The sequence below is a fragment of the Anguilla rostrata genome, chromosome 1, assembly GCF_018555375.3.
Source record: "Anguilla rostrata isolate EN2019 chromosome 1, ASM1855537v3, whole genome shotgun sequence".
NCBI classification, from domain to species: Eukaryota; Metazoa; Chordata; class Actinopteri; order Anguilliformes; family Anguillidae; genus Anguilla; species Anguilla rostrata.
This window is the reverse complement of record NC_057933.1, coordinates 56,686,091-56,711,382: the sequence shown is the minus strand read 5'-3', so window position 1 is coordinate 56,711,382 and position 25,292 is coordinate 56,686,091. Positions and strand designations below refer to the sequence as shown.

Below are 25,292 nucleotides of genomic sequence, written 5' to 3'. Positions count from 1 at the left end.
GGAGTACAGAGACAAATCAAATATATATATATATATATATGAGTATGTCTTGGTCCGAAACATTACAGTGCTCCCTATGTACTCACAAGAGAAGAGATGAAGGTGCATATGTACTCCCTCACAGGTAAAAAGGTGCAGGTATACAGGTACTCACTCACAGGTGGAGGGGTAGGTAGTGAGTGAGCAGCACTGACCCAAAGGTAGAGATATGCAGGTATACAGGTTCTCACTCACAGGTAGAGAGGTACAGGTACACCGGTTCTCACTCACAGGTAGAGAGGTGCAGGTACACCGGTTCTCACTCACAGGTAGAGAGGTGCAGGTACACAGGTTCTCACTCGCAGGTAGAGAGGTGCAGGTACACAGGGTCTCACTCACAGGTAGAGAGGTACAGGTGCACAGGTTCTCACTCACAGGTAGAGAGGTACAGGTACACAGGTTCTCACTCACAGGTAGAGAGGTGCAGATACACAGGTTCTCACTCAGGTAGAGAGGTACAGGTGCACAGGTTCTCACTCACAGGTAGAGAGGTACAGGTACACAGGTTCTCACTCACAGGTAGAGAGGTGCAGGTACACAGGTTCTCACTCACAGGTAGAGAGGTGCAGGTACACAGGTTCTCACTCACAGGTAGAGAGGTGCAGGTACACAGGTTCTCACTCACAGGTAGAGAGGTACAGGTACACAGGTTCTCACTCACAGGTAGAGATATGCAGATACACAGGTTCTCACTCACAGGTAGAGAGGTACAGGTACACAGGTTCTCACTCACAGGTAGAGAGGTACAGGTACACAGGTTCTCACTCACAGGTAGAGAGGTACAGGTGCACAGGTTCTCACTCACAGGTGGAGAGGTACAGGTACACAGGTTCTCACTCACAGGTAGAGAGGTACATGTACACAGGTTCTCCCTCACAGGTAGAGAGGTACAGGTACACAGGTTCTCACTCACAGGTGGAGAGGTAGGTAGAGAGGCAGCAGCACTCACCCACAGGTAGTATGTGAACTGGAGAGCGAATATAGCGATGCCCTCGTTGTCAAATGAGCCGGCGACGGAGCGGGAGATGTAACCGGGGACGATGGCAATGAAACAGGCGGCCAGGAGCCCCGCCCCCTGGTTCCAGAGCTCCTTCGTCAGCAGAAAGGTGGAGATGGAGGTCAGGCCGCTGAACACAGGCGCCAGGAAGACGCACACATCCCGGATGTGCACGGTCACGTGCAGCAGGTTCAGCACATAGTGGATCAGCCCCGCTGTGACCATCAGCCCGGGGTACACCTGAACAGCACAGGCAGAGAGCGCAAGAGGGACACGGTGAGAAACAGACAAGGAAAAAAACTGATAAATGACATTTTTCTAAATGATTTTCAATCCATGACAGAAGAGGAAATGCTGAAAAAGTTGAATGAGAGGAGACACTTGTCCATGGCTTGCACGTCTTTGCAGCCTAACGGTAAAACTGGGTACTTCAGTACATTACAGAAGGAACTGTTGAGAGCGATATTAAAGGGATACTTCACTTTCTGTTTTTATTTTGTGTGTATATTTTTTGACTGGCCCAAACAGCCATTGTATTTGATGAAGAACATTTTCAATAGAGATTTCTGATGACTTGCTGGCTTTACTAAGGCTGGTATAGGGGATCTGAGTCTAATGCAAGACGCTACACTTAAAGTAACTCCAAAGCAGCTTGTATGCTTGTATGTATAGCTGATCGATACTTAAATAAAAAAAATAAAATGACAAAGCTGTAGTTCTTATTAATTCATTTTATTTTCTCATTTAAATTACAATCACACTTGCTCTCCATTTACAGTCATTTGGTACAGGCTAACTGTTCTATGGATTTGGAGAAATTGCTTTATTTTTTTAAGGCAGTAAAGTATTTTATGCTGTTACCATAAATACAATCCACGTTCAAAGGTAAAATAGCTCAGACGTAAATTTTTACTTAGAAGGCATTATGGCATCTGTCAAAATGGCCAAAGCAACCTCAATACGACTCCAAAGCTTCCTAAAAAACAACTTTTGAGTTTCTCTGTAAATTACCATCATTAAGACACACATCAAATGAGTAAATATGTTAAATTTATCTTTAAAAAAAAACAAAAATGAGTATTAAAGAACTGAGTTGAAGTACACTCCTAGCAGGAGTGGTTTTACAGAAGGTTCTATGAGAATGCAAAGCAAACAGGAAATTCAGAGTGGACAAGCACACATGCTCCCTGGGCTCACTCCAGCCCAGAACAGCACCTTAAAGAAGGCTGAGGATCCAGAGATCAGACAGCAACAGTGTCCATATCCTGTTCTGCTTAGGCGAGGAGGAACTGCCACTCAACTAATCGGCTGAGGACACGCGTGTCTGTTTTCAAATGAACACCGCGGGATTTACCAAACACCAAACCCCCTCTGTGGCAGATCTGCCCACTGCGCCCACTGTGAGCGACGGCCATGTCCTTATTCACCACAAAAGTGAAACAATATTCCCTCCTGTCATCCCCCATCCTAAAATAATTACTGCTTTAATCACTGAAAACAAATGCGGTGGTGATAAGAGAGCTGCAGGGCAGAATTCTGTATCTGAGCATGTAATGCACATGGGGGGGGCAGAGTGTAAGCACTGAAGGCTTTCTGTGAGGAAAGATAATGCTACTAACAAAATAACACTGGGAAGAGTCACACAGCCCCTGTACCTATTGGCAATTCAGAAATTCAGATAAGTAATGCTTGGTGGCTGGCTAATCGAGGAAAATAATGTGAAGCTGGTCTGGGAAGGAATGGTGGGTTTAAAGGTGAGGCTTCTGCCTACAAGAAATTTACCAGTCACTGTAGCAGTTAACAGCTCTGCGGACTAATGAATGCGTTAAGTATGAAGCATTGCAGCATATAGCCTACCAGGAAGTGGTTTGTTTTCCATACTGCCCATGGACACAATCACAAACCAACCAAAAGTGAGATGTTTGCATTTGCCGAAAGCCTCAAAAGACAGGAAATGAAATTGATTAGTCCTAACGCTAACATCAGCCTGCCCTTCATCAAGGTGTACTGTACCCTTAATTTTTTGGACCAGGAGGTTTAATCAATACTTGGGATTATTATGCAGGAAACCTTCACTGGAAATTACCACGAAGTTTGCTACTGCCGATAAAGCTAAAAGATAAAGTTAAAGGTGAAAAGATGGCATTGAGATAGCATTTGAAACAGCAGAGGTGGTAGTTTTGGGGTATAGAGTGGGTGTGTAGAGTGTGGGTGTACTTACAGTCCCCCCCACAATCCTGCCCAGGGGGTACCATGCCCTCTCATCAAACCAGTTGAGGAACTCGTAAAAGCCATTGGTAGTGAGGTGATGTGTTGATCTGTAGTTGAACCTATGGAAGAGAAGGAAACCAGTAAGAGCCTACAGATTAAGTGCCTCTCAGTGAGAGCTCGGCCACTGCAGAGAGAGAGAGAGGGAGGGAAAGAGAGAGGAAGGGGGGGAGAGAAAGAGAGAGAGGGAGAGGGGGAGAGAGAAAGAGAGGCAGTGAAACAGATAGAAAGAGACAGAGACGGAAACAGAGAGATAGAGACTCACTCTCTAATAAAGTGCTTGGAAACAAAGACCAGAATCTTTTCGATTTTCCGATCCTTTCCCTAAGCACACCGTCACACACAATTTGTAACCAGACTTAAATCTACTTTATTTTCATCAATGTACCTGCTTTCAGTGTCAGTGCTGAAGCTGCCAGGAGGAAGCTCATAGCTGCCCAAATGCCTTTCCTACAACAGTCCTATAATTTGCAATTTCCAAAAAAGAGTCAGAAAAATAAAACTATCTTACTTGTTTCCACAGCTACATGACTACACGTAAGAACCCAAACCCCTTAATCCTACTAAGTAAAGAACACCCTGAACTCTGAAACAAAAACATTCAGGAAAGAGATTTTCTCTCCTCTCTCTATTTATCTTTCTGATGGGCAAAGATGAAAATGAATATTATGATAATGGTTTAGTTGCAGTGGCATGTTTTCTCTTTCCTTCGTTTCTTGCCTTGCTACTCTGTAAAGCATCCTTGTGACAGATCTCTGTAAAAAGCTATACAAATAATATTGAATTGAATTCCTGATTAACATAGTGCCCATGGGCAATGGAGGTGAAGCAGCTTTTAATGATGGTGTAAAAGCTTAGTAAAGTCCTGATCATCCAATGGAAGTGGTCTTCCACCTTCTTCGATGACATGAGACGAGCTACTGAAAGGTCAAGTGGGCACTGGCAGGCCCGGCCATGTATATGAATGCTGAAGTGGCAGCAGTAGTCGGTGTGAATTACTGTGGCAATCGAGGCCAAGCCGTGCCTTCGCAAGCCAACTGGCAGGTGCTGGATCCCGCCCCTGCCTGAGATGACAATTCCAAATGGGTGGGCAGAAGCACAACACTCTCCAATAATGGGTAAAATACAGTGCTATCTGTAGGTATTCAGACAATGTCACAATTTCTGTTGTTTTGGCTCTGTACTCCAGCACATTGGATCTGAAATGAAACAATGAATATGGAGGACTATGTATAAAAAAGGGTTGTAATTCCTACAAGAGCTGTAATTCAAATATGGGTGTAAATACCCTCAAATTAAAGCTGACAGCCTGCACTTTAACCTCATATTCATTTTTTCTCAATTTCAAATCCAATATACTGGAGTACAGAGCTAAAACAACAAAAACTGTATCACTGTCCAAATAATTACAGACTGCACAGTATGCGGTACGCCAAACACCATTTCAGACCCACACCTCCAATCCATGCAGAAATCAGAAATGATGTAAATGTTCACTCGGCACACTCTTAACATAGTATGCGCACACGCACACGCGCACACGCACACACGCGCACACACACACACACACGCACACACGCACACACACACACACACACACACACTGCTGCCAACAGCACACACAGACCAGGTGAGCAGCCTGTGTGGAGATGAATGAACAGAGAGAGGCGCCACAGGGTTAGTCCAAGGGCAAGGGCCCAGACAGGAAGCCTGAGACTCCCACTCTGACCCCCATCCAGGAGGCTGCTATTTTTAAAGTCTCTTCTTTAAGAACACTAAAGTCATTTAAGGATATTAAACAGTGCTCCAAGGCCACATCCAAAACAATCTGAAACCACCTACACTGTCTGTGTTAATGCCTATGGAACGCCATCTATACTGCCTATTTCAATACCTATTTAACACTATTTAATGCTAACCTCTGTTCAACAGGGACATATAATGCACTACACTCAGACGTCCCTCTGGAAAATTAACCAGAGGCAAAGTGTTTGGTTTGCTAAATGCCCATCACTCAGCTTCAGCACCGACCCACAAGTTGCAGGCTTGGTTACTCTCCTGCATCACTGCAGTTGTACCCTCAGGCTAAAGAGTCTCAACATAAACAGCAGTAAACACCCAGCTATATGAGCGGATCCTGGGCAGATATACGCACGTGAGGTTCCAAAGACACCTTGGACACAGTGAATAATATAGGAGCAGATAAATAATGCAGCAGGACACGCTGTTCAGAGTGGCCACAGGTGCCTTTGAACAGCTGGCACACAGCTCTGAGACATCAGGAACCCCAACCACCCCCACCTCAGCCCCCCCCTGGTCTCCAACCACCCCCACCTCAGCCCCCCCCTGGTCTCCAACCACCCCCACCTCAGCCCTCCCTGGTCCCCAACCGCCCCCACCTCAGCCCACCCTGGACCCCCAACCGCCCCCACCTCAGCCCACACCGGACCGCCAACCACCCCCACCTCAGCCCCCGGTCCCCAACCACCCCCACCTCAGCCCCCCTGGTCTCAACCGCCCCACCTCAGCCACCCTGGACCCCCAAACCGCCCACCTCAGCCCACACCGGACCGCCAACCACCCCCACCTCAGCCCCCCGGTCCCCAACCGCCCCCACCTCAGCCCACCCTGGACCCCAACCGCCCCCCCCCCCCCCGAACCCCCAACCGTCCCCACCTCAGCCCACCCACTCAATATAAAAAAAGACTTATCGCTGCTTTTTTCATTTGAGTATTAGAGAGCACTCTGCGCAATATGCCCTGTAATTGTTTCAATTGTACCATTGCTTGGTACTAAATACAGCAAATACACACGCGTTTAAAGGTAGGTTTGCTTTCATAGATCAATGTCTGTTTTTTTCCTCTCCCATTATTTTAGTTCGTAAGTGCTCTTCAGTCTTGAGTGGATGCCTCAGATAAATACAATTAGTTCCTTTGTTTTATGCCCTCTTACAATTTAGCTTCTACGTCTTTCACTAAGAACATACAATAGTGCCACGTTCCTGAAGAGGAACAAATGAACAAAGGCTGAAATGCATTATATTTTTATATTTCATATCTTTACACACCACCAACAAAATATGTCTTTCTCAAAGGCTTTGAGCAGCCTGCTGAGGGAAAACAATCAAATTCACATTAAGTATTAAAATAGGAGTTAAAATCAACAACCATAAACTGTGCTCAGTGAGAGCAAATTGCAGCATACACAGAGCTACTGACAACATCGCACTCACTCACTCGCTCGCTCGCTCGCTCACTCGAGCCACAACCTCAGAATAACGTCAAACATGGAACTTCACTATGGATGAGACCTGATATTACAAGGACACAGAGAGAAGAGAGAGAGAAAAAGAGAGAGAGAGAGAGAGATAGAGAGAATAGGAAAGCAGCAGGCTTGTTTATCCAAGCTGCTCCATTTCCCATTCAGAATGAGTCTTGTGCGGCTTCATCACACACCAGGGGCCCCTGACATTAAACTTGTCCCTAATAATATGGACCCCTCAGCACCAAAGCGAGTGGCCAATCAGCCGAGCCAGCGCAGCAGGAATAAGAACACTTCCAGATACTACCATGAGAGAGAATATAGAGGTCATGTCACGCAGAGGCCAGGGTGACATTGGCACAGTGGAGCCTGTCTCTTACATGGATCAAGGTGTACTTCCCCAAACATGGAAGACCGTACGGACGAAATAAAAGGAAGCCACTGAGAACACTTCCACAGCCAGACACACACATACGCATGCAGAAGGATCCACTTCTCACGACCTCACGGTTACACAACGGTACCCAGTAAACAGTACTCAGGGCTGGAACTAGCTTCACGTAGCTTCACTTTTCAAAGGAAAGCTGTTAAAATAACGGCCCTGAGGAGCTGAAACTTCAGCCCTGGTGCAGGGCTGCTTTACACTCCTCCATTTTCCAGCTGCTCACTCAGACTGAAATTCTGAAAGACGAGAGCTTGCTCCTGGTGTAGGGGAGCGGCCTCCACAGAGCGCTTTCAAAAACGACCCTGCTCCCACCACCCCCACCAGAGAAAGCACATCTTGTTCAGCAGGCACACGTCACATGGCTTTGTCCAGACATTTCACATTTGGACATCGGCAGGACGCACATGCCAAACTCTACAGCATCTACTGCTAACTGCAGAAATACAGCCCATCTACCGTCATCACCACGTCCACAGCACAGCACACCACAGTCATCACCATGCGCACAGCACAGCACAGTCATCACCATGAGCACAGCACAGTGCAGACATCACCATGTGCACAGCACAGTCATTATCCTGTGCACAGGACAGCACAGTCATCAACATATGCACAGCACAGTGCAGTCATCACCATGTGCACAGCAAAGTCATCACCATGAGCACAGCACAGCGCAGTCATCATCATGAGCACAGCACAGCGCAGTCATCATCATGTCCACAGCACAGCAATCACCATGTGCATTGTGTGCAACTGCAGCAGACTCGGCTACCTCAGTGTCCCTCCAGCCTACACTGACATTACCTAGAGGACACAAAAACATCAAACTGGGCTTTTCTACTGCTGCGAGCCGAGAGAGAATGTGCGCTTGCATGAATTTAACAGAAAAACAGACAGCAAAGATGTAATTTCAAGATTAACCTCTAGTCAGACAATGATAATTAAAGGGTAGGGAAAGAGAAAGGAGGCAAGGAAGGAAATTGAATTAGAGAAACAGGAGGAGGAGGGGGATGGGGATGGGGACGGGGAGGAATAAAAGACTGAAATGGGGAGATTGAAGCGGGGACAGAGAGTGGGAGAGAGAAACCAATAGAGAAAGGGGAGCAAGGTGCTAGCATATATTCCTACGCGAATGAGCTATTGCTCACGCCTTTATTAGCAGACAGGATCTTTTGTTTTGAAGTAGTGTGAATGTATTAGACACCTGCATAAGAAGCAGTACCACTGCACAAAGCAATAACAGCTGTGCTGTATTCTCAATGTCAACAGTGCAGTAACTGCAGCTGTGCTGTATGCCCAATGTTAACAGCACAGTAACTGCAGCTGTGCTGTATTCCCAATGTTAACAGCACAGTAACTGCAGCTGTGCTGTATTCCCAATGTTAACAGCACAGTAACTGCAGCTGTGCTGTATTCCCAATGTTAACAGCACAGTAACTGCAGCTGTGCTGTATTCCTAATATTAACAGTGCAGTAACTGCAGCTGTGCTGTATTCCTAATATTAACAGTGCAGTAACTGCAGCTGTGCTGTATTCCCAATATCAGTAGTAACTGGCGGTATCAAACAGTGCAGTAACTGCAGCTGTGCTGTATTCCTAATATTAACAGTGCAGTAACTGCAGCTGTGCTGTCATATTACCTACAGCTGCATTCAAGTTAACAGTGCAGTAGCAGTGTAACCTAGCAGCTGTGCTGTATTCTAATGTTAACATGCAGTAACTGCAGCTGTGCTGTATTCCCAATGTTAACAGTGCAGTAACTGCAGCTGTGCTGTATTCCCAGTGTTAACAGCACAGTAACTGCAGCTGTGCTGTATTCCTAATATTAACAGTGCAGTAACTGCAGCTGTGCTGTATTCCCAATGTTAACAGTGCAGTAACTGCAGCTGTGTTGTATTTGTAATGTTAACAGCACAGTCTCACTGGCGCATAAACGTGGTCTCAGCTGTATCCATTACACAGCATAGGCTGTGTGACCCTCAATGGGTAAACAAGCACAGTCCCTGCTAGCAGAAGGCACGCACATCTCACCACAGCAGGGCTGAAAACCCTCCAATGGCTGACAAAGACAAAACAGATCCAGCTAGCTAGCAGTAATGCACGCAACATTTCAGCATCACTGCTGCAATATGCATGCAGCTCTTGTGCGATGCTGCTGTAATGTACATATAAAACTCCTGCGATGCTGCTGTAATGTACATATAATACTCCTGCGATGCTGCTGTAATGTACATATAATACTCCTGCGATGCTGCTGTAATGCACATATAATACTCCTGCGATGCTGCTGTAATGCACATATAATACTCCTGCGATGCTGCAGTAATGTACATATTAAACTCCTGTGATGCTGCTGTAATGCACATATAATACTCATGCGATGCTGCAGTAATGTACATTAATACTCCTGCGACGCTGCTGTAATGCACATATAATACTCCTGCGATGCTGCTGTAATGCACATATAATACTCCTGCGATGCTGCTGTAATGTACATATAATACTCCTGCGATGCTGCTGTAATGTACATATAATACTCCTGCGATGCTGCTGTAATGCACATATAATACTCCTGCGATGCTGCTGTAATGCACATATAATACTCCTGCGATGCTGCTGTAATGCACATATAATACTCATGCGATGCTGCAGTAATGTACATTAATACTCCTGCGATGCTGCTGTAATGTACATATAATACTCCTGCGATGCTGCTGTAATGCACATATAATACTCCTGCGATGCTGCAGTAATGCACATATTAAACTCCTGCGATGCTGCTGTAATGCACATATAATACTCATGCGATGCTGCAGTAATGTACATTAATACTCCTGCGATGCTGCTGTAATGTACATATAATACTCCTGCGATGCTGCTGTAATGCACATATAATACTCCTGCGATGCTGCAGTAATGTACATATATACTCCTGCGATGCTGCTGTAATGTACATATAGGCTAATACTCCTGCGATGCTGCTGTAATGTACATTAATACTCCTGCGATGCTGCAGTAATGTACATATAATACTCCTGTGATGCGCATAATGACATATACTTGCGATGCTGCTGTATGTCATATAGGCTAATACTCCTGCGATGCGCGTAGTACATTAATCTCGATGCGCATAATGACTATAATACTCCTGTGATGCTGCTCTGAGTGCTGAGTCTGGGCACCGCTTGCTCTCTCTGTGCAGCAGCCTGGGGCCGCGCTCTGGCCCGGGGGGTTGTGGGACCGCGCTGGCGCTGCGCTTCCCGCTGCGCGCCTGCGTCTCTGGCCCCGCCTCTGATCAGCTCTCTCTTACCGCAGGTACAAAGGAACAGGGGAAGAGACGGAGCAGAGGCCTGGACGCGGTCCCGGCGTTAATGATGCCCCTCTGCGCTGAACACGGCGGCACCCGCAGCGCAGAGCGAAGGCTCGGACTCGAGCCGGTTCACATCGGGCCGCGCAAAGCGACAGCTCAAACGCACCCACTATGCCAGGGGAGGGGCGAGGAATAAAGGTGTCCCTTTTTGTTTCATTTTGTGTCGGTGTAACAGTAGCTATGTTTTTAAAACCTAAATATCTAAAAGCAAAATGAAAGGACAAAGTTATTAGCAGGTAATTCATCACAGAAAGCATAGTCAGATTAACAAGGTAAAAGTCTTTATCAGTGAAGCACAGTATGAGTAAAGTACTCAAAGCTGCCAGGCATAACACCATAGAATAAAACAAAACATTTCTCCTCATTAATGTTACAGTCATCATCAGTGGGAGGTATCCTTTTTCCAGTGGGAAACTTTAAACACATTTCTAATGCCAATATTTCTATATATAGCTAATATTTCAATTCAGCCAATAATGTTACATAATAATGTTTTTTTAAATGCCAAAAACACAAAAAGACTGGATCACAATGATTAGCTAAAGCAGTTAATTATCTAGGTTGTATGAGAAACAAACAAGTTAATTAGGTAGAATTGGTGCTCTCTCGTGGAGTGCAGTAGGAATGATGCACCAGCCAACTTTAAAGCAGGCATTTACAGGACCATGTGAAATACACCGTTAAATGCAAGCAATAAAAATGTGTTTTAACTAGTTTTATTTTTTCTATTTAGCATTTATTTGCACAAACACAGGATAACATTAATGACTCCTAGCACCTTTTCCATACAGGCCTAATTACCTTGCACTGCTGCTGTACACCACATGACACCACAACCAAATAGATATGCCCCGTGACCTGAACGAGAACTTGCTGGCCAAGCCAGAGGGTCAAGGACAATTACTGTAAGCAGTTTGGCAGAGCGCAGTATGAATTACGTGGGTCGCCTCCATGCATTGATAATGAACGACTTCCAGAGAGAGAGCCACGGGAATGCTGTGGTATAAACACGGGGTAACTAAACGATTTCACGACAAAATAGATAACTCAGCCTGTGTCCCGCTGCCACGCCCCTCCATGCGGCCGGTCACAGGGTGCAGCACTGCAGTGTGGGATACGGGCCTCGCTGAGGCACACAGTGCAGCGCTGGAATGAGACTGCACTTGATTAAGAAGCTGTGGAGTCGGGGCAGCACTGCTCGGGGGGGGGGGGCGGGGGGTATTGGGCGGGTCACAAGTGAGCGGCTCAGGACGGGAAGGCAATAGGTCATTTCTGGCATGTTTCTGATGGATTCTAATCCAGAGCCCAGCCGCTCTTTCATCCACACTCCCAGGATTACAGCTCGCCTCCGTTCAGATGAACGAGCCCTGTCTGCACATTCATCGCAAATATGACAAAGAAAAACAATTCAATTTCCTCCCATTCACAGACCCAATATAAAACTGGAATGGACGGGTATGTGTGTGTGTGTGTGTGTGCGCGCGTGTGTGTACATACTGCGGCAGAGGGCCAAAGCTATTAAAGTTCCACAAGATCAGGTGAGGATTTATACAGTTGTCTATTGCCATTGATCTACAGCCCTCCGCACTGTCTTTCTCCAAATTGTCAGAACGCCTTGCGGGAGTGTACACATGCCCAGAGGAGGCCGTCATAAAGCAGGGAACAGGGTTAAGGGGTGACTGATGTTGCCGTTTACATGGCAGGTCCATGCCATTTCATCAGTCGTGCTCAATTTGCAGGAATGCGGTTAATAAATTAGTCTCGAAGTTCCTTTTTCATTTGTGCCACTACATTAAACTGCATATCGATCTCTCTCTATCACAAGTTATTCACAAGACAAACAAACGGCAGGTGTGTGTGTGTGTGTGCGCATATGTTTAAACTGGACTGAGAAGAAAGCAAGTCCAATTCTCCACAACAATGGCGAATTAGGCATCGGCATCCAGAGAGCTTCTATTTGAATGGTAAACAAAGAGGGGGACATGCAGCCAACACCAGCAGAGCAGGTCAGTATTAAAAAAGCACCTTTACCAGAGCAGGTCTATACTAAACTATCACCTTTACCAGAGCAGGTCTATACTAAACTATCACCTTTACCAGAGCAGGTCTGTATTAAAAAAGCACCTTTACCAGAGTAGGTCTATACTAAACTATCACCTTTACCAGAGCAGGTCAGTATTAAAAAAGCACCTTTACCAGAGTAGGTCTATACTAAACTATCACCTTTACCAGAGCAGGTCTGTATTAAACCAGCACCTTTATCAGAGCAGGTCTATACTAAACTATCACCTTTACCAGAGCAGGTCTATATTAAACTATCACTTTTATCAGAGCAGGTCTATAAACTTACAAGCGGTTGATAACACCCTTTATCAGAGCAGGTCTATATTAAACTATCACCTTTACCAGAGCAGGTCTATACTAAACTATCACCTTTATCAGAGCAGGTCTATATTAAACTATCACCTTTACCAGAGCAGGTCTATACTAAACTATCACCTTTATCAGAGCAGGTCTATACTAAACTATCACCTTTATCAGAGCAGGTCTATACTAAACTATCACCTTTATCAGAGCAGGTCTATACTAAACTATCACCTTTATCAGAGAAGGTCTATATAAACTATCACCTTTATCAGAGCAGGTCTGTATAAACCAGCACCTATACAGAGCAGGTCTATACTAAACTATCACCTTTATCAGAGCAGGTCTGTATTAAACTATCACCTTTATCAGAGCAGGTCTATACTAAACTATCACCTTTATCAGAGCAGGTCTATACTAAACTATCACCTTTATCAGAGCAGGTCTATACTAAACTATCACCTTTATCAGAGCAGGTCTATATTAAACTATCACCTTTACCAGAGCAGGTCTATACTAAACTATCACCTTTATCAGAGCAGGTCTATATTAAACTATCACCTTTATCAGAGCAGGTCTATACTAAACTATCACCTTGATCAGAGCAGGTCTATATTAAACTATCACTTTTATCACAGCAGGTCTATACTAAACTATCACCTTTATCAGAGCAGGTCTGTATTAAACCAGCACCTTTATCAGAGCAGGTCTATACTAAACTATCACCTTTATCAGAGCAGGTCTATATTAAACTATCACTTTTAACACAGCAGGTCTATACTAAACTATCACCTTTATCAGAGCAGGTCTGTATTAAACCAGCACCTATACCAGAGCAGGTCTATACTAAACTATCACCTTTATCAGAGAAGGTCTATACTAAACTACCACCTTTATCAGAGCAGGTCTATACTAAACCATCACTTTTATCACAGCAGGTGTGCTGAATAGGCACCTCCCTCAGGAGCAGGTCTGTGCCAGTGGAAGAAAAGAGCCTAAATAAGTGAACTCACAGCGAATGGAAGAGGACAGTCCAAAGTGCATGCGCATCAGGAGCACTGCGTCTGTTCTCAGATCAGTGAGTGTGTTTACCCCACATGCAGTGGCTGTAGGACAGAGCAGGAGGCAGCGTGATTCTCCCCCTCCCCCCCTCCCCCTGACTGCGGGACATGCCACAGGGTTGGTCTCTTCACCTCCTCCACTTCATCCCCACAACCCCAGTGTCCGTTCAATAAAACTCAATTTCACACTCTATGGAGATTGCTATAGGGCTTGCTTCGCTTTCTCGGGAGAAAGGCCAAAAACACATTTTCTGCTAGATGATGTCACTGGGTTTTGGGTACACCATATAGCAGCACCGTATAGTTTCCCACCCATTTTGTTGTTCTAGCCCTGGTAAAGCTCACACAGACACAGAGCGCGGCGGACTTCGAATGACAAATGCCCGACCAATAGAGGAATATGTTCGTTACCCAAGGCCAGCTAGATCTACGGGGTTGCGATGGAAAAAACGTGTTAGGAATCTGGAGAACCTTGCAGGTAAACCTGAGGTGACCCATGATAGCAATCATCCTGTGGACAGGATGTAAGGACAAAGATTTAAAATACAGCTGAATTCCAAAACTTTCTATTCAACTGTTTACAATGACAGTAATTTAAACTGAACACAGCAATCACTGAGAAAAGAAAACATTTGATGCACTTTCCTTCCCTACACAATTCCTTTGGCTTCAGAAACGAATGCAACAGAATTTGTATTCAGTCGGCTTAATGTTAACAGGCAACAAGCAAAACAAATTCAACATTGAGAGCCTGTGATGGTAAAAGAGACTGAATATCGTAACTGCAAAATTTTAAGATGTAGGATATGGACGAAACAGGAATACTCAAATCTGCACTACTGACCTCCCTCTAACCAGAGGCCGATTTAGAACAGGGAAACCAGCTGACTGGCACTGGCCAATCAGTGGCATCAGCAGAAATCAATTACTGTATAGGCCTAGAGTCAGATTTCAAAACACATTTTTGCCTCTATTGCCTATAAAAAAACTGATATCCTGAAAACTGTGAATCCTTTTGCCATACATTCCAAATTATGTTTCAGACAGAAAAGTCAGCCAAAGGAATCATAGGACAGCCACAACGTTGGGCAGAAGCATACACCCCCTCGAGCACATCTGATTGGATCTGGTCCACATGATGTAATCAGGTTCAGAATATCAACCTATGACCAAAAACTATCATCCGTCCCAATCAGAAAGACATGAACAGAAGCTTGCACTTTACATATTAAGGAAATCTGGCACCAGATCTGATTTATCTGGATAATTTCTCTTCAAGTAAACAAAATTAATGCTTTTACACGTCATGTCTTCTCATGCGAAGCCTGATAATTCATGGGTCATTACACCATGTGACTGCTAGTATGTCTTCCTGGGGCTCTAGGGAGGATTTAGGCATGACTTCCCCTCCCCCCCTTGGCTAGCCCACGACAGCATTCCATTTGTCTCTGTCCGTGCAAAAATAATGATAATGACATCAGGATAAATGATCATAGATATGGACAGCGGGAATGAGCTTACAGCTCAGTAATCCCCACAGCCAATCACAGAGAATGGGGGGGGAAACGTCTCTCTCCCGCCTCCAGCAGTGTGGCCCAGCCACGTCAGGCCTGCTGAAAAGTTCCACCGGCCGTGTATTAAACGCGATGGCGCTTTCGTCACATTCCCGGGAATGTTTTTCCAACAGACCGTCGCGCGGCGGCCGGGTGAGTCGGCGCGATGCTTTTCCCTTACCGCCAGCGCGCCGCGAACCACAGCACCGCAAGTCATAGCGCCGCGAGCCGCTCCGCCGCCGGCCGGCTGGGTCATTACAAAGCGCCGCCGCTGGCTGGGTCATTACAAAGCGCCGCCGCTGGCTGGGTCATTACAAAGCGCTGCCGGCTGGGTCATTACAAAGCGCTGCCGGCTGGGTCATTACAAAGCGCCGCCGGCTGGGTCATTACAAAGCGCTGCCGGCTGGGTCATTACAAAGCGCTGCCAGCTGGGTCATTACAAAGCGCTGCCGGCTGGGTCATTACAAAGCGCCGGCCGGCTGGGTCATTACAAAGCGTTGCCGGCTGGGTCATTACAAAGCGCTGCCGGCTGGGTCATTACAAAACGCCGCCGGCCGGCTGGGTCATTACAAAACGCTGCCGGCCGGCTGGGTCATTACAAAGCGCCGCCGCCGGCTGGCTGGGTCATTACAAAGCGCCGCCGGCCGGCTGGCTGGGTCATTACAAAGCGCCGCCGGCTGGGTCATTACAAAGTGCCGCCGCTGGCTGGGTCATTACAAAGCGCCGCCGCCGGCCGGTGGGTCATTACAAAGCGCCGCCGCCGGCTGGCTGGGACATTACAAAGCGCCGCCGGCTGGGTCATTACAAAGTGCCGCCGCTGGCTGGGTCATTACAAAGCGCCGCCGGCTGGGTCATTACAAAGTGCCGCCGCTGGCTGGGTCATTACAAAGCGCCGCCGGCTGGGTCATTACAAAGCGCCGCTGCCGGCTGGGTCATTACAAAGCGCCGCCGGCTGGGTTTATGCGCCAGTCTCCCACGGCGACACCTTTCTTATTTGCGCAATTTGGAAGCGAGATAAGAATGATTCTGTTTGTTAGCCGAATCCATCTACTTAAACCCCCCCCGCCCCCCATAAAATGGTGCGGCGCATAACAGATGTGTGCATTGTGAAACTGGACCCCCTCCTCCCTTCCACACTGAGCCATGAACTGAAGCTGCTTTGAATAGACGGCACACATTTACACTGAAAGAGCATTAAACCAAACCAGGAGCAAGAGATTCACAGATATATCAGCCAATGATCGGTATCTGCTAACATTCTGCAAAGGTTAGAGGATCATTAACATTAACGCACATGGTGCATAAAACCTTGGTAAATGTGCTGCCAGGTGCGTCCCTATTTTTTACCTCCAATAGCAATGCTTCAGAAATATATGACCCCAACAACTCTCTGGAACTGTAATTGAATCTAATGTAAATGAATTATATCATATATTTTTATTGAATGTTCTAAAAAAAATCTGTCAGGTTTGTAACATCGTTAAAAATTATCTGTAAGCAATTGTGGAGTCTTAATTATAATGAGGCATAGGTTAAACAGCTTATTTTTATCCAATAAAGGCAGCATGTTAAGTTAAATCATCCTCTCCTTGTGATCATTTTGTTTCAAGTCTTGAATATACAGAGCAAACAAAAATCTGAACACAAATTTTAATTGCAGACAGCCTGCTGCACCATCCGACAAATCCAATATGCCACCCAGCGTGCTGCATCTGTTAAGGAGTCTTTGGGTGCGTAGCACCAAGGCTGAAAAAAATGATTGGGGAAAAACTGATATTTCATGAATGCACCTTCAGTTGGAGGAATGCATCTTACGTTGGATGAATGTGAAGAAATTCACTTTACTGCATTTAGCCTATTGCATTAAAGTTGTGCAGTTAAAATTGCGTTTACACATAACGAGAGGAACCAGGCAAATGAGAGTATAGCAGGGAAGGAAGGTAAAGACTAACTTTCAACAAAATCTAGAGGACAAGTTCAATAAGGAAAAGGCAAATGAAGACACGTGACTGCAGTCGTTTACGGGATTAACCATAAACTCACCACGACAGAGAAACGGCATCGACAGTACCAATAATGCTCCTGATTGCCCGTTACAGAGACAAGTATCAAATCTAAAGACAAGTTGTTTTATCTCGCCTTGTGAAGACAGGCATTGGGACATTAAATAATGCTCTAAGATGCTGAATGGATCTCCGTGCATTTCTTGGCTTTCATGCAGTGTTCAGCTGAACAGATGGAAGAGCATAAAGTACGTGGATTGGACCCTCCCAGCTACGCTGTTCTGACCCAACGTGACGTCTGGATTGAGGAAACAAACGCGTCGTTCTGTCTCCTGAGACGCCTTCCTGAGAACGAGGGGAAATGAGTCACCCGATTTCCGCAGTCTGAGAACCAAGAACACAGCCTGTATTAGCATGTTGTAGGAGAGAAGTGAGGTGCGCTACGTGCACAGGAAAAGACAATGGGTGTGGGTGGGCCATTGACAGTATATAAATGGACGATGGGACGCTGCTATTTTCAATGGGCGAGATTGGAGGCCAACCGTATCACTTCCTGATCGGCCTCTCGTGCAATGGATACAGGGAAAATGCAAGATTGGACAGAAGTCTCCAGTTCATGATGCAGAAGATGTAATCTTTGTAAAAGTTGCACTGCAGAATTAGTTAGATTACAGCATCAAGGTGAGAATGCAAAATCATCACGATTCAAGAATCATCCTAGGCATTTTGATGTATGAAATTATTCCTCATATTCTCAAAATAACTAGAAATAATATGCAGTGTGGATGATAGTTTCCCAGTTTCCATACAGCAAAACTCCATCAGAGTTTCTTCTTCAAACATTACAGCGCAGTCCTTCGAGGTAACAGGTTTATGACGTCGTTATTTGTGCCGAGAAGCCCAAAAATCGTTATTTGCCGCTGGCACACGCAAGGAGACCAATCCTGGGCCCCTGGTCTGAACAGACCCTGATCAGGGGCTGGGGCTGAGGTGGAGTCCCTTCACCCTACATCGCCATAACCACTTCTTTCAGTGTGGTGCAGTATAGTGGGGGGGTGTTGGAGTGTGTGTGCATGGGGAGGGGGAATAGAATGGTGCCACAGGGAGGGGTGCACAGCTGGCCTTAAGGAAAGTAGGAATGGAGCACAAAGCTCTTGCTCTTGTTCCTTCATTTCGTCCCAGCCCTTCAGTTAGCAAATTTCGTCATATAGACATAATGACCCCCAACATGCACAAACGCACACACGCAAATTCTAAAATTCTGCTTTCGCTCCAGGAGGCATAACAGCCGGTGGCACAAAGCAGGAAAGAGCATTCCTGTCTTTTCCATAACAGCTGTGGAGGCATTAGGAGTTAGGAGTGCATTGTTTTGGTAAGTATGCTTCCTGAAGATCTATCGAACCTCCCACATCACCTATTCAATCCCAAGATCCATATCCATTCAGAAAGTAGGACAGTGGAATAACTATTAAAATGTGAAGGCTGCTTTTAGTTTGAAGAAATCTGGTCTGGGGGCTGATGGGTAGGCCATCCTGCTAGGGCACTGTTCTAGTGTCTGGATAGGCCCCAGGATTTAGTGTCTAATCCAAAAACCATTTCAAAGCCAGCTGGGGTTGGCAACCCCACAGGGCGCCATATAATTGGCTGTTTCATCACCAGGGATGGGGAGATTTCAGTCAGCAGGATGTCTTTATCTAATCGCACACCGTCGACCCTCTCTACATCGCCTGTATAATCTACTCAGGAGGTGTCTTCCTATGACTCAATGTCTGTGCAAGTATAACCAGTAGACTGAAAAGAAGATGGCACCTGAAATTATGTGTTTTAGAGGAGAGAATGCTTGTCCTCACTTCCAAATTTGGGTACAGTGACCAAAAGAGGTCAAATAAGAATTAAAAAAAGATTGCTGCAAGCAGCAATTACGGAGTCTAAGCATCAGGTCCCAACAAGAAAAACATAAGCATACATAAAGACAAGATGGTAATGGTTGCAGCTCATTTCTGACCATATAGCCTACAACTCATGTAGGTTCAAATATGGGCCAGGTGAATATTGGGACTGGAAAAGCCTGAAAGATCCCCAATAGTAAGAAACAAAAATGCTGCATGAGCACATTGCCGTATTTGCACATTTAATTGGATAAAGCAGCAATAAGAAATATTAATGAACAACAGTGTAAAAACTGGGATAGAAAATGAACTATGAGTGCTGCTGTATCCACAAAAAAACAAAAAGCCTGACTCAGAATACAGATCATGGCAAATTAGCTGAAGCACTGTTTTTGGCCCAGGACAGTCAGACTTCGAATACGATTTAAAGTCACGCTGGTCAACATCCGTCACACCTGCGTCCAGCCAGAGTGCCATACGCAGACACTTCAAATGCTTTAATTTAACCAAAAGTATGATATAGATACACAGCATGATGCCTATTCCTGCCAAATGGCTGCCTATTTTACATTTGAAATATTTTACAATAAATCAGTCTACATCACATGTTCAATTTAATTTTCATCAAACCATTTTTCTATAATTCAACCAATCATTCGTCTTCTAATCTTTCCAATTAAAAAGGCCCAAATGTGGACATCATTTCTGTATTCTGATGAATGTTAAACAGAATTAGGCTACCTCCCCCGCCCAGTGACTGCATTCAGGATGGGAAAGGAAAGCCCAGACTGACTAAATCCATAATATGTCTACAACTGCTCCAGTAACTGACGTTTAAAGCGAAAGAAAGTTTGCAAGGTACTGGAGATATTGAAAGAAGAGAGGAAGACTGCATTAATCACTTGTGAAGAATAGATGTGGTATAGAGGCCTATACAGACATGACATTAGGTAATATTTTCTGAGGTAGTATGTCAACCAAGTATCTACGGACAAAGAAAACAAAGCTTTTAAAAAGGTTCCAAAAATAACATGGTTGTCTTAGCAACATCAAGCCTAAACATCAAACCGAACTCAGGATCAGGATCAGGATATACCACAAAAAACAAAACCAAACAATTCAGCTGCAATCAGAATACTGTTGATTCAATTTCTTCCTGTAGAGAAAAACACTGATAACTGACCCCTTTGAAGCAAACAGATTGACGGACACAGCCTAAATCAAATGCAACATCCTGGATTTAAAAAAAAGACGACTGGAATTAACTTCATATTTCCAGGGATACAAATCACATCTTGCACATCTTAGAACTGCTGCTTGCAAACCATGCTGTAGGGAAATACAATGTTGCATTCAAGAAGTCAATTTCTTCAAAGTAGTGCAGTCAACAATAGCAGCAAATATATTTATGACTATTTCAGTAAAATGTTACTGTGAGCGTCCGTGAGCGGCACAAACAGGTCTCATTGACCGTGCAGTAAATCCGCTGGATATACAATGATAACATCTGATAAAGCCACACTACCAGTTTATTTTAAAAATTGATTTTTGTGTAATTCAATGGATTTTACAGTAACAAGCATTACAAAAGTGGTGATGCTTTATGATGCTGTTTATCATAGAGAACACACAGAGCTAAGCACAGCCTCTCTATGAAGCTATACATTTAATTATTTGTTAGATTTAAACCTGTCTAAATGCTATGGAAATCCCTTCAAATACTCTGAGCACTTGACTGAGCCTGTCTGAAGCTTCAGATGCGTGTTGTTTGTCATTTTTCCATTCAGACTGGTTCCATGAAAACATTGTTACTTGGAAGAATTTCTTAATCAACGAAACCCCCTCCCAAACTGGGAATCATTAACCGTGGACAAACTTGCACAGTGATTCTCAGCAATTAGCAGTCAGCAGAGATCTACTTCCTGCACTCAAATTGATCTAATCGGGTCTTATAGATTCCTAAAAACAACAGGATGACAGGCTCAGGTCAATTCACAAATGCAGTGCCTTGCAGCCAATCACATACAAAGGGGAAAATATGGCTTCACTCAAATCAAGAGAACGAGATTGATGGCTACCATCTGCCATGGAGATGGTTGCCCGGTGCTAAGCCAATGCTCAAGGAACCCAACATATCAGATCAATGAGCACAAGAGACCTTAAGACTGTAGGAGAGAACAGAACAATTTACTGAGACACGTTTTAATTGTTACAGAATCATTTCTTCACAGCAAGTAATAACACTGCAGCGAAGGCTTACAATTCTCTTAAATCATTGTGGGGGATTAACGTAATACTATGACGACCAAGCTATGCAATGATATAACACTCCACTCAAGGGGAAAGCTTGCGCATATTAATCACAGGAACAGAATTACTGCAACAGTTCTGATCACTCAAGGCTATTTTCCAGCATATTCACATATTACTGGACGGGACCCACTCAGAAGATTTAGTGGAATAGAAAAGAGTGGAGCTGCTCAGCCTGTGAGGCAGGTCTGCAGCACCTGACCCCGTCTGTACTGCTTGCTCAACTGGGAGGTTTTGTGTACTTATGGAATTGGGTGTTCTTGTGCAAATCAATATAGCGGTTCCTGATGGACAGCAGACCGCAGGATTCAGTTATAAATACGCTGCCAGGAAGCTCTGCCACATGCCTTCTGCTCCCAGAGTCATCACTGTGCCAGCTCCCAAACCGTCCTCAACGTTTTCAGCAAAAGCCGTACCTGAAAACCACAGGCCGGGAAATGATGAAAACAAAGACCCAGCAGGACAGCTGAACGACACAGCGCTGTAAACACAGCGTGATCCGGTGTCAGTCCGCCTCTCCGGTTTCACCTGCTGAACGGCGCCCACATAAAGCCGAATTAATCATTTAGGATAAGGGAGCAGGACAGGACACGGCTCCCCCGGGCTCCGCAAACAGCAGCATAATCCAAGCGCTTCATTTCGGTCGGTCTTGCCGTGATGCAACAACGAGGCAACTAAACACGGCGCTGCCGGAGAGGCGAAAGCGAAGCGGAGGGCTGCGTGAAGCTGTGCGTGGAGAAGCACGATTTTCCACAGCTGAGCTCAAAGGCTGACCAAAGCCTGGCACTGCAGCTCGAGCGCCGCTGGGACTGTCTGTCAGCGTCTTTATCATTAAATAAATAAAGAGGAAATTGCGTGCTATGGCTCTTATGGTCCCGGCAGCTTGTTGTGTGGGGAGGAACTGGGCCACAGGGCTGCTGCGATATAAAGGAAAGTCTTGCCAGGATTTAAATAAGTCCCATCTGGACCCTTTATGAAAAAAACAAGCAAAATGTAAATGCAGTATTTTCATGTTGAGCAGCCATTTTCATAAGGCAGCATGGAGCTATGCCCACTCACATAAAAGCAAAGTGCACACAAGAAAGGAGCAATGAGCTAAAGGTGGCTCCGTCTTCACAGGTTCCACACGCTCACAAATTCAAATGACAAGGCAGCCAAGAAGTAGAAAAATTAGCCAGTTTTCATTAATTTTCGGAAAATGTAACTTTAAAAATACACCTGAATTCCCTGGTTTTAAATAAGGAATAAAAATGACATTTTTCAGCATGGTTATTTTTAGAATATTTTTTCAGATAGCAAAGCTAACGGGCCATTAGGCTACATTAGGGCCGCTCATACATCCTCTGTGACACTCTCTGTTGCATTATTCAAAATGCCTTAATTGCATACGGACCACATTTAATGATCAAGTACCATTATTTTAACAATCAACCATTAACAACTGGCCCCACTAACAAACAAGCAAATATGAGCCAAATGCACATCCCGCGTACTACCTGCATCATAAAAGCAGGTAGGCTCATATTTCTATTGAAAGCCTGCATTTCAGTTTGGCAACCCATTAAAACAATTATTTATTGGAAGACATTTCTTTGACAATGTGCAGCCAGTGTCCAGTGGTCACATACGAACCCCTGCAGTATCGTAGACTGCAACACAGGATATAGCACCTCAGTGGCACTATTTTAATTGACTGGGAAGAGATTAAATTTATTCGATTGCTCCCTTGGGACAGTTCATGTGGGTATTGCCATGTTCTACCTCCTATTAAAATGACTTGAACCTTTTTAGTGAAAATCAATCCCGTTAATCTTCACTTGGGTCTCTTCAGCCCAACGGCAACAAGGGAAAGCACAATGAACGCTGTGTCTGCCATCTGATGTTGTCCGAGGATTCCAAAGCAATTTAATCCCACATAAAATTAACCTAAAATAAAATGGCTCATTGGGAAATTGAGTTCTCCCAACAAGACTGAGGGTTCTTCCCTCTCCTGGAACTACTATATCAAAGTGACTCTTCCCTCACCAACTTTGAGCATTTTAATTGGCAAACGGATTACATTTCACTATGAATACTAAGCAGATATGCAAACAGAGTACTGCTGGCTATGTATTTTCAGACTGAGTGTATTCAAGTTTATTATGGATAGGGCTCAGTGAATCTTACTGTGTAACGAACAACAAGTAGGCAGGCTTTTCAGTAATTATTGAAAGACAACAAAAAATCTAGTTAAATATTTATCAGAGCAGTGCTATGTGTTGTTGGTTGATATATTAAGAGGTTCAACTGTCACAGAAAGATGGGGGAAGGAGACTTTTATGCAAATGTGTTCAACTTTTTGATGAGAAAATTCTTGTCTGTTCAATGATATACATTTTAAAAGGAAGACTTTCATGACCCTTGTTTCCTCATGTCTCTTTCTCAGTGTGCTGAGTACTGGTTAAAGCACCGCATCCTGGGTCTCAGGGCCACACAGGGTTAATGGGGTACAGTAAGGGCCAGAAACTACAGGCCACTGCCAGTAGGGGGGCAGAGCACCGCTGTCAATCACCACCAGGGGGCACTGGGCACACTGAAGCTGAACAGATGGCTTAAAGGGGTGGATTGGACAGCCAAAAATCCATCTCATTTGTGATGCAACAACAGGGGTGCTCAGGACGCACCGTTTTCACAAATAGTGCACCAGGTCTGTGTAGAGTCTGTAGCAAAACAATTCTATTGGGCTTTTCTGATTGGTTGGGTGTATTTTCAAGTCAGCAATCTAACCTCAGCCAATCTGTATTTGTTTCCATATCAGAGGAATTGATACCTTACTGTTGAAGCCTCAGTGATCCACATTGTAATGAACATCTGCTGGTGTGCCAGACCCAATAACACATCAATGAAACTCAGCGCTCTAAATAACAATGCTGCCTGAGAGCCAACTGGTAAACCGGTAAAAATGAAAAAAAGCATGGCAGCTGACGCAATTTCAAAATGTGAAAATGCAAAAATGAGTTCATTCAACAAAACAGTGAAAATTGCCATAACATGAACACTAGACAGAAATAAATTTGAAATAAAGAACCTAAAATAATTAGCCAGATTGTAGGCCCTCACAGCACAGTAAGAGAATACGAGATGAATTAGTGCACTGCTTGCATATCTGCCCCATCTGGAACTAGAAAAAAGTATAAATGCTTTACGGTATCTACGTTTTTCCATCAGGAATGCAAGTATGGACATACTTTTAACACATTTCACTCATGTAAAAGTTTCCACTGTACCAGTCTGTCAATCACAATCTTGGAAACTGACATTAACATTTAAATGAGGGTGTCGGATGATCTAGCAGGCTGCCACCACATTGCCATTAGACTTTGTCTTCGCCTGCCTCACAGGCTGGTTTGTTTACTTCAGGTAATGTGCGTGGATACTCAAAACATTATAGCAAAGGAGGAGGTTCACACTTGAATTCACACTCTGTCACCGAGACAACGGAGCCCTGTGAAACGAGTGTGGTTCTCCTTCACAGTTGCTCACTACACAATCTTTGCTCTGCCTGCACGTGTCTGATGTTGTGTCCTACGGACGTCCTTCAAGATGGAAAGATTAAAGCGATACTTACAGAAAAAAGCGTGAGATGATTATAATAACCAACCACGTCTCTATCCAACATGAAGCAAACTACCATCATCTCACATTTCCTTAGATGAGCAAGAAACCACACAAAAGATTGCCCTCAGCATTCTA

General features: G+C 44.8%; 1 protein-coding gene across 2 annotated transcripts in view; it reads right to left on the bottom strand.

Annotated features, from left to right (window-relative positions):
• The window catches only part of LOC135259394 (dolichyl-diphosphooligosaccharide--protein glycosyltransferase subunit STT3B-like), a 106,282-nt gene that overhangs the window by 19,496 nt on the left and 61,494 nt on the right, over positions 1-25,292 (bottom strand). For both annotated transcript variants that reach the window (XM_064343780.1, XM_064343774.1), the window contains exons 2-3: positions 3,258-3,366; positions 989-1,276 (exon numbers count right to left, since the gene is read on the bottom strand). In XM_064343780.1, the coding sequence (XP_064199850.1) occupies positions 989-1,276; positions 3,258-3,366 (397 nt within the window). The remainder of the gene's footprint in view (positions 1-988; positions 1,277-3,257; positions 3,367-25,292) is intronic.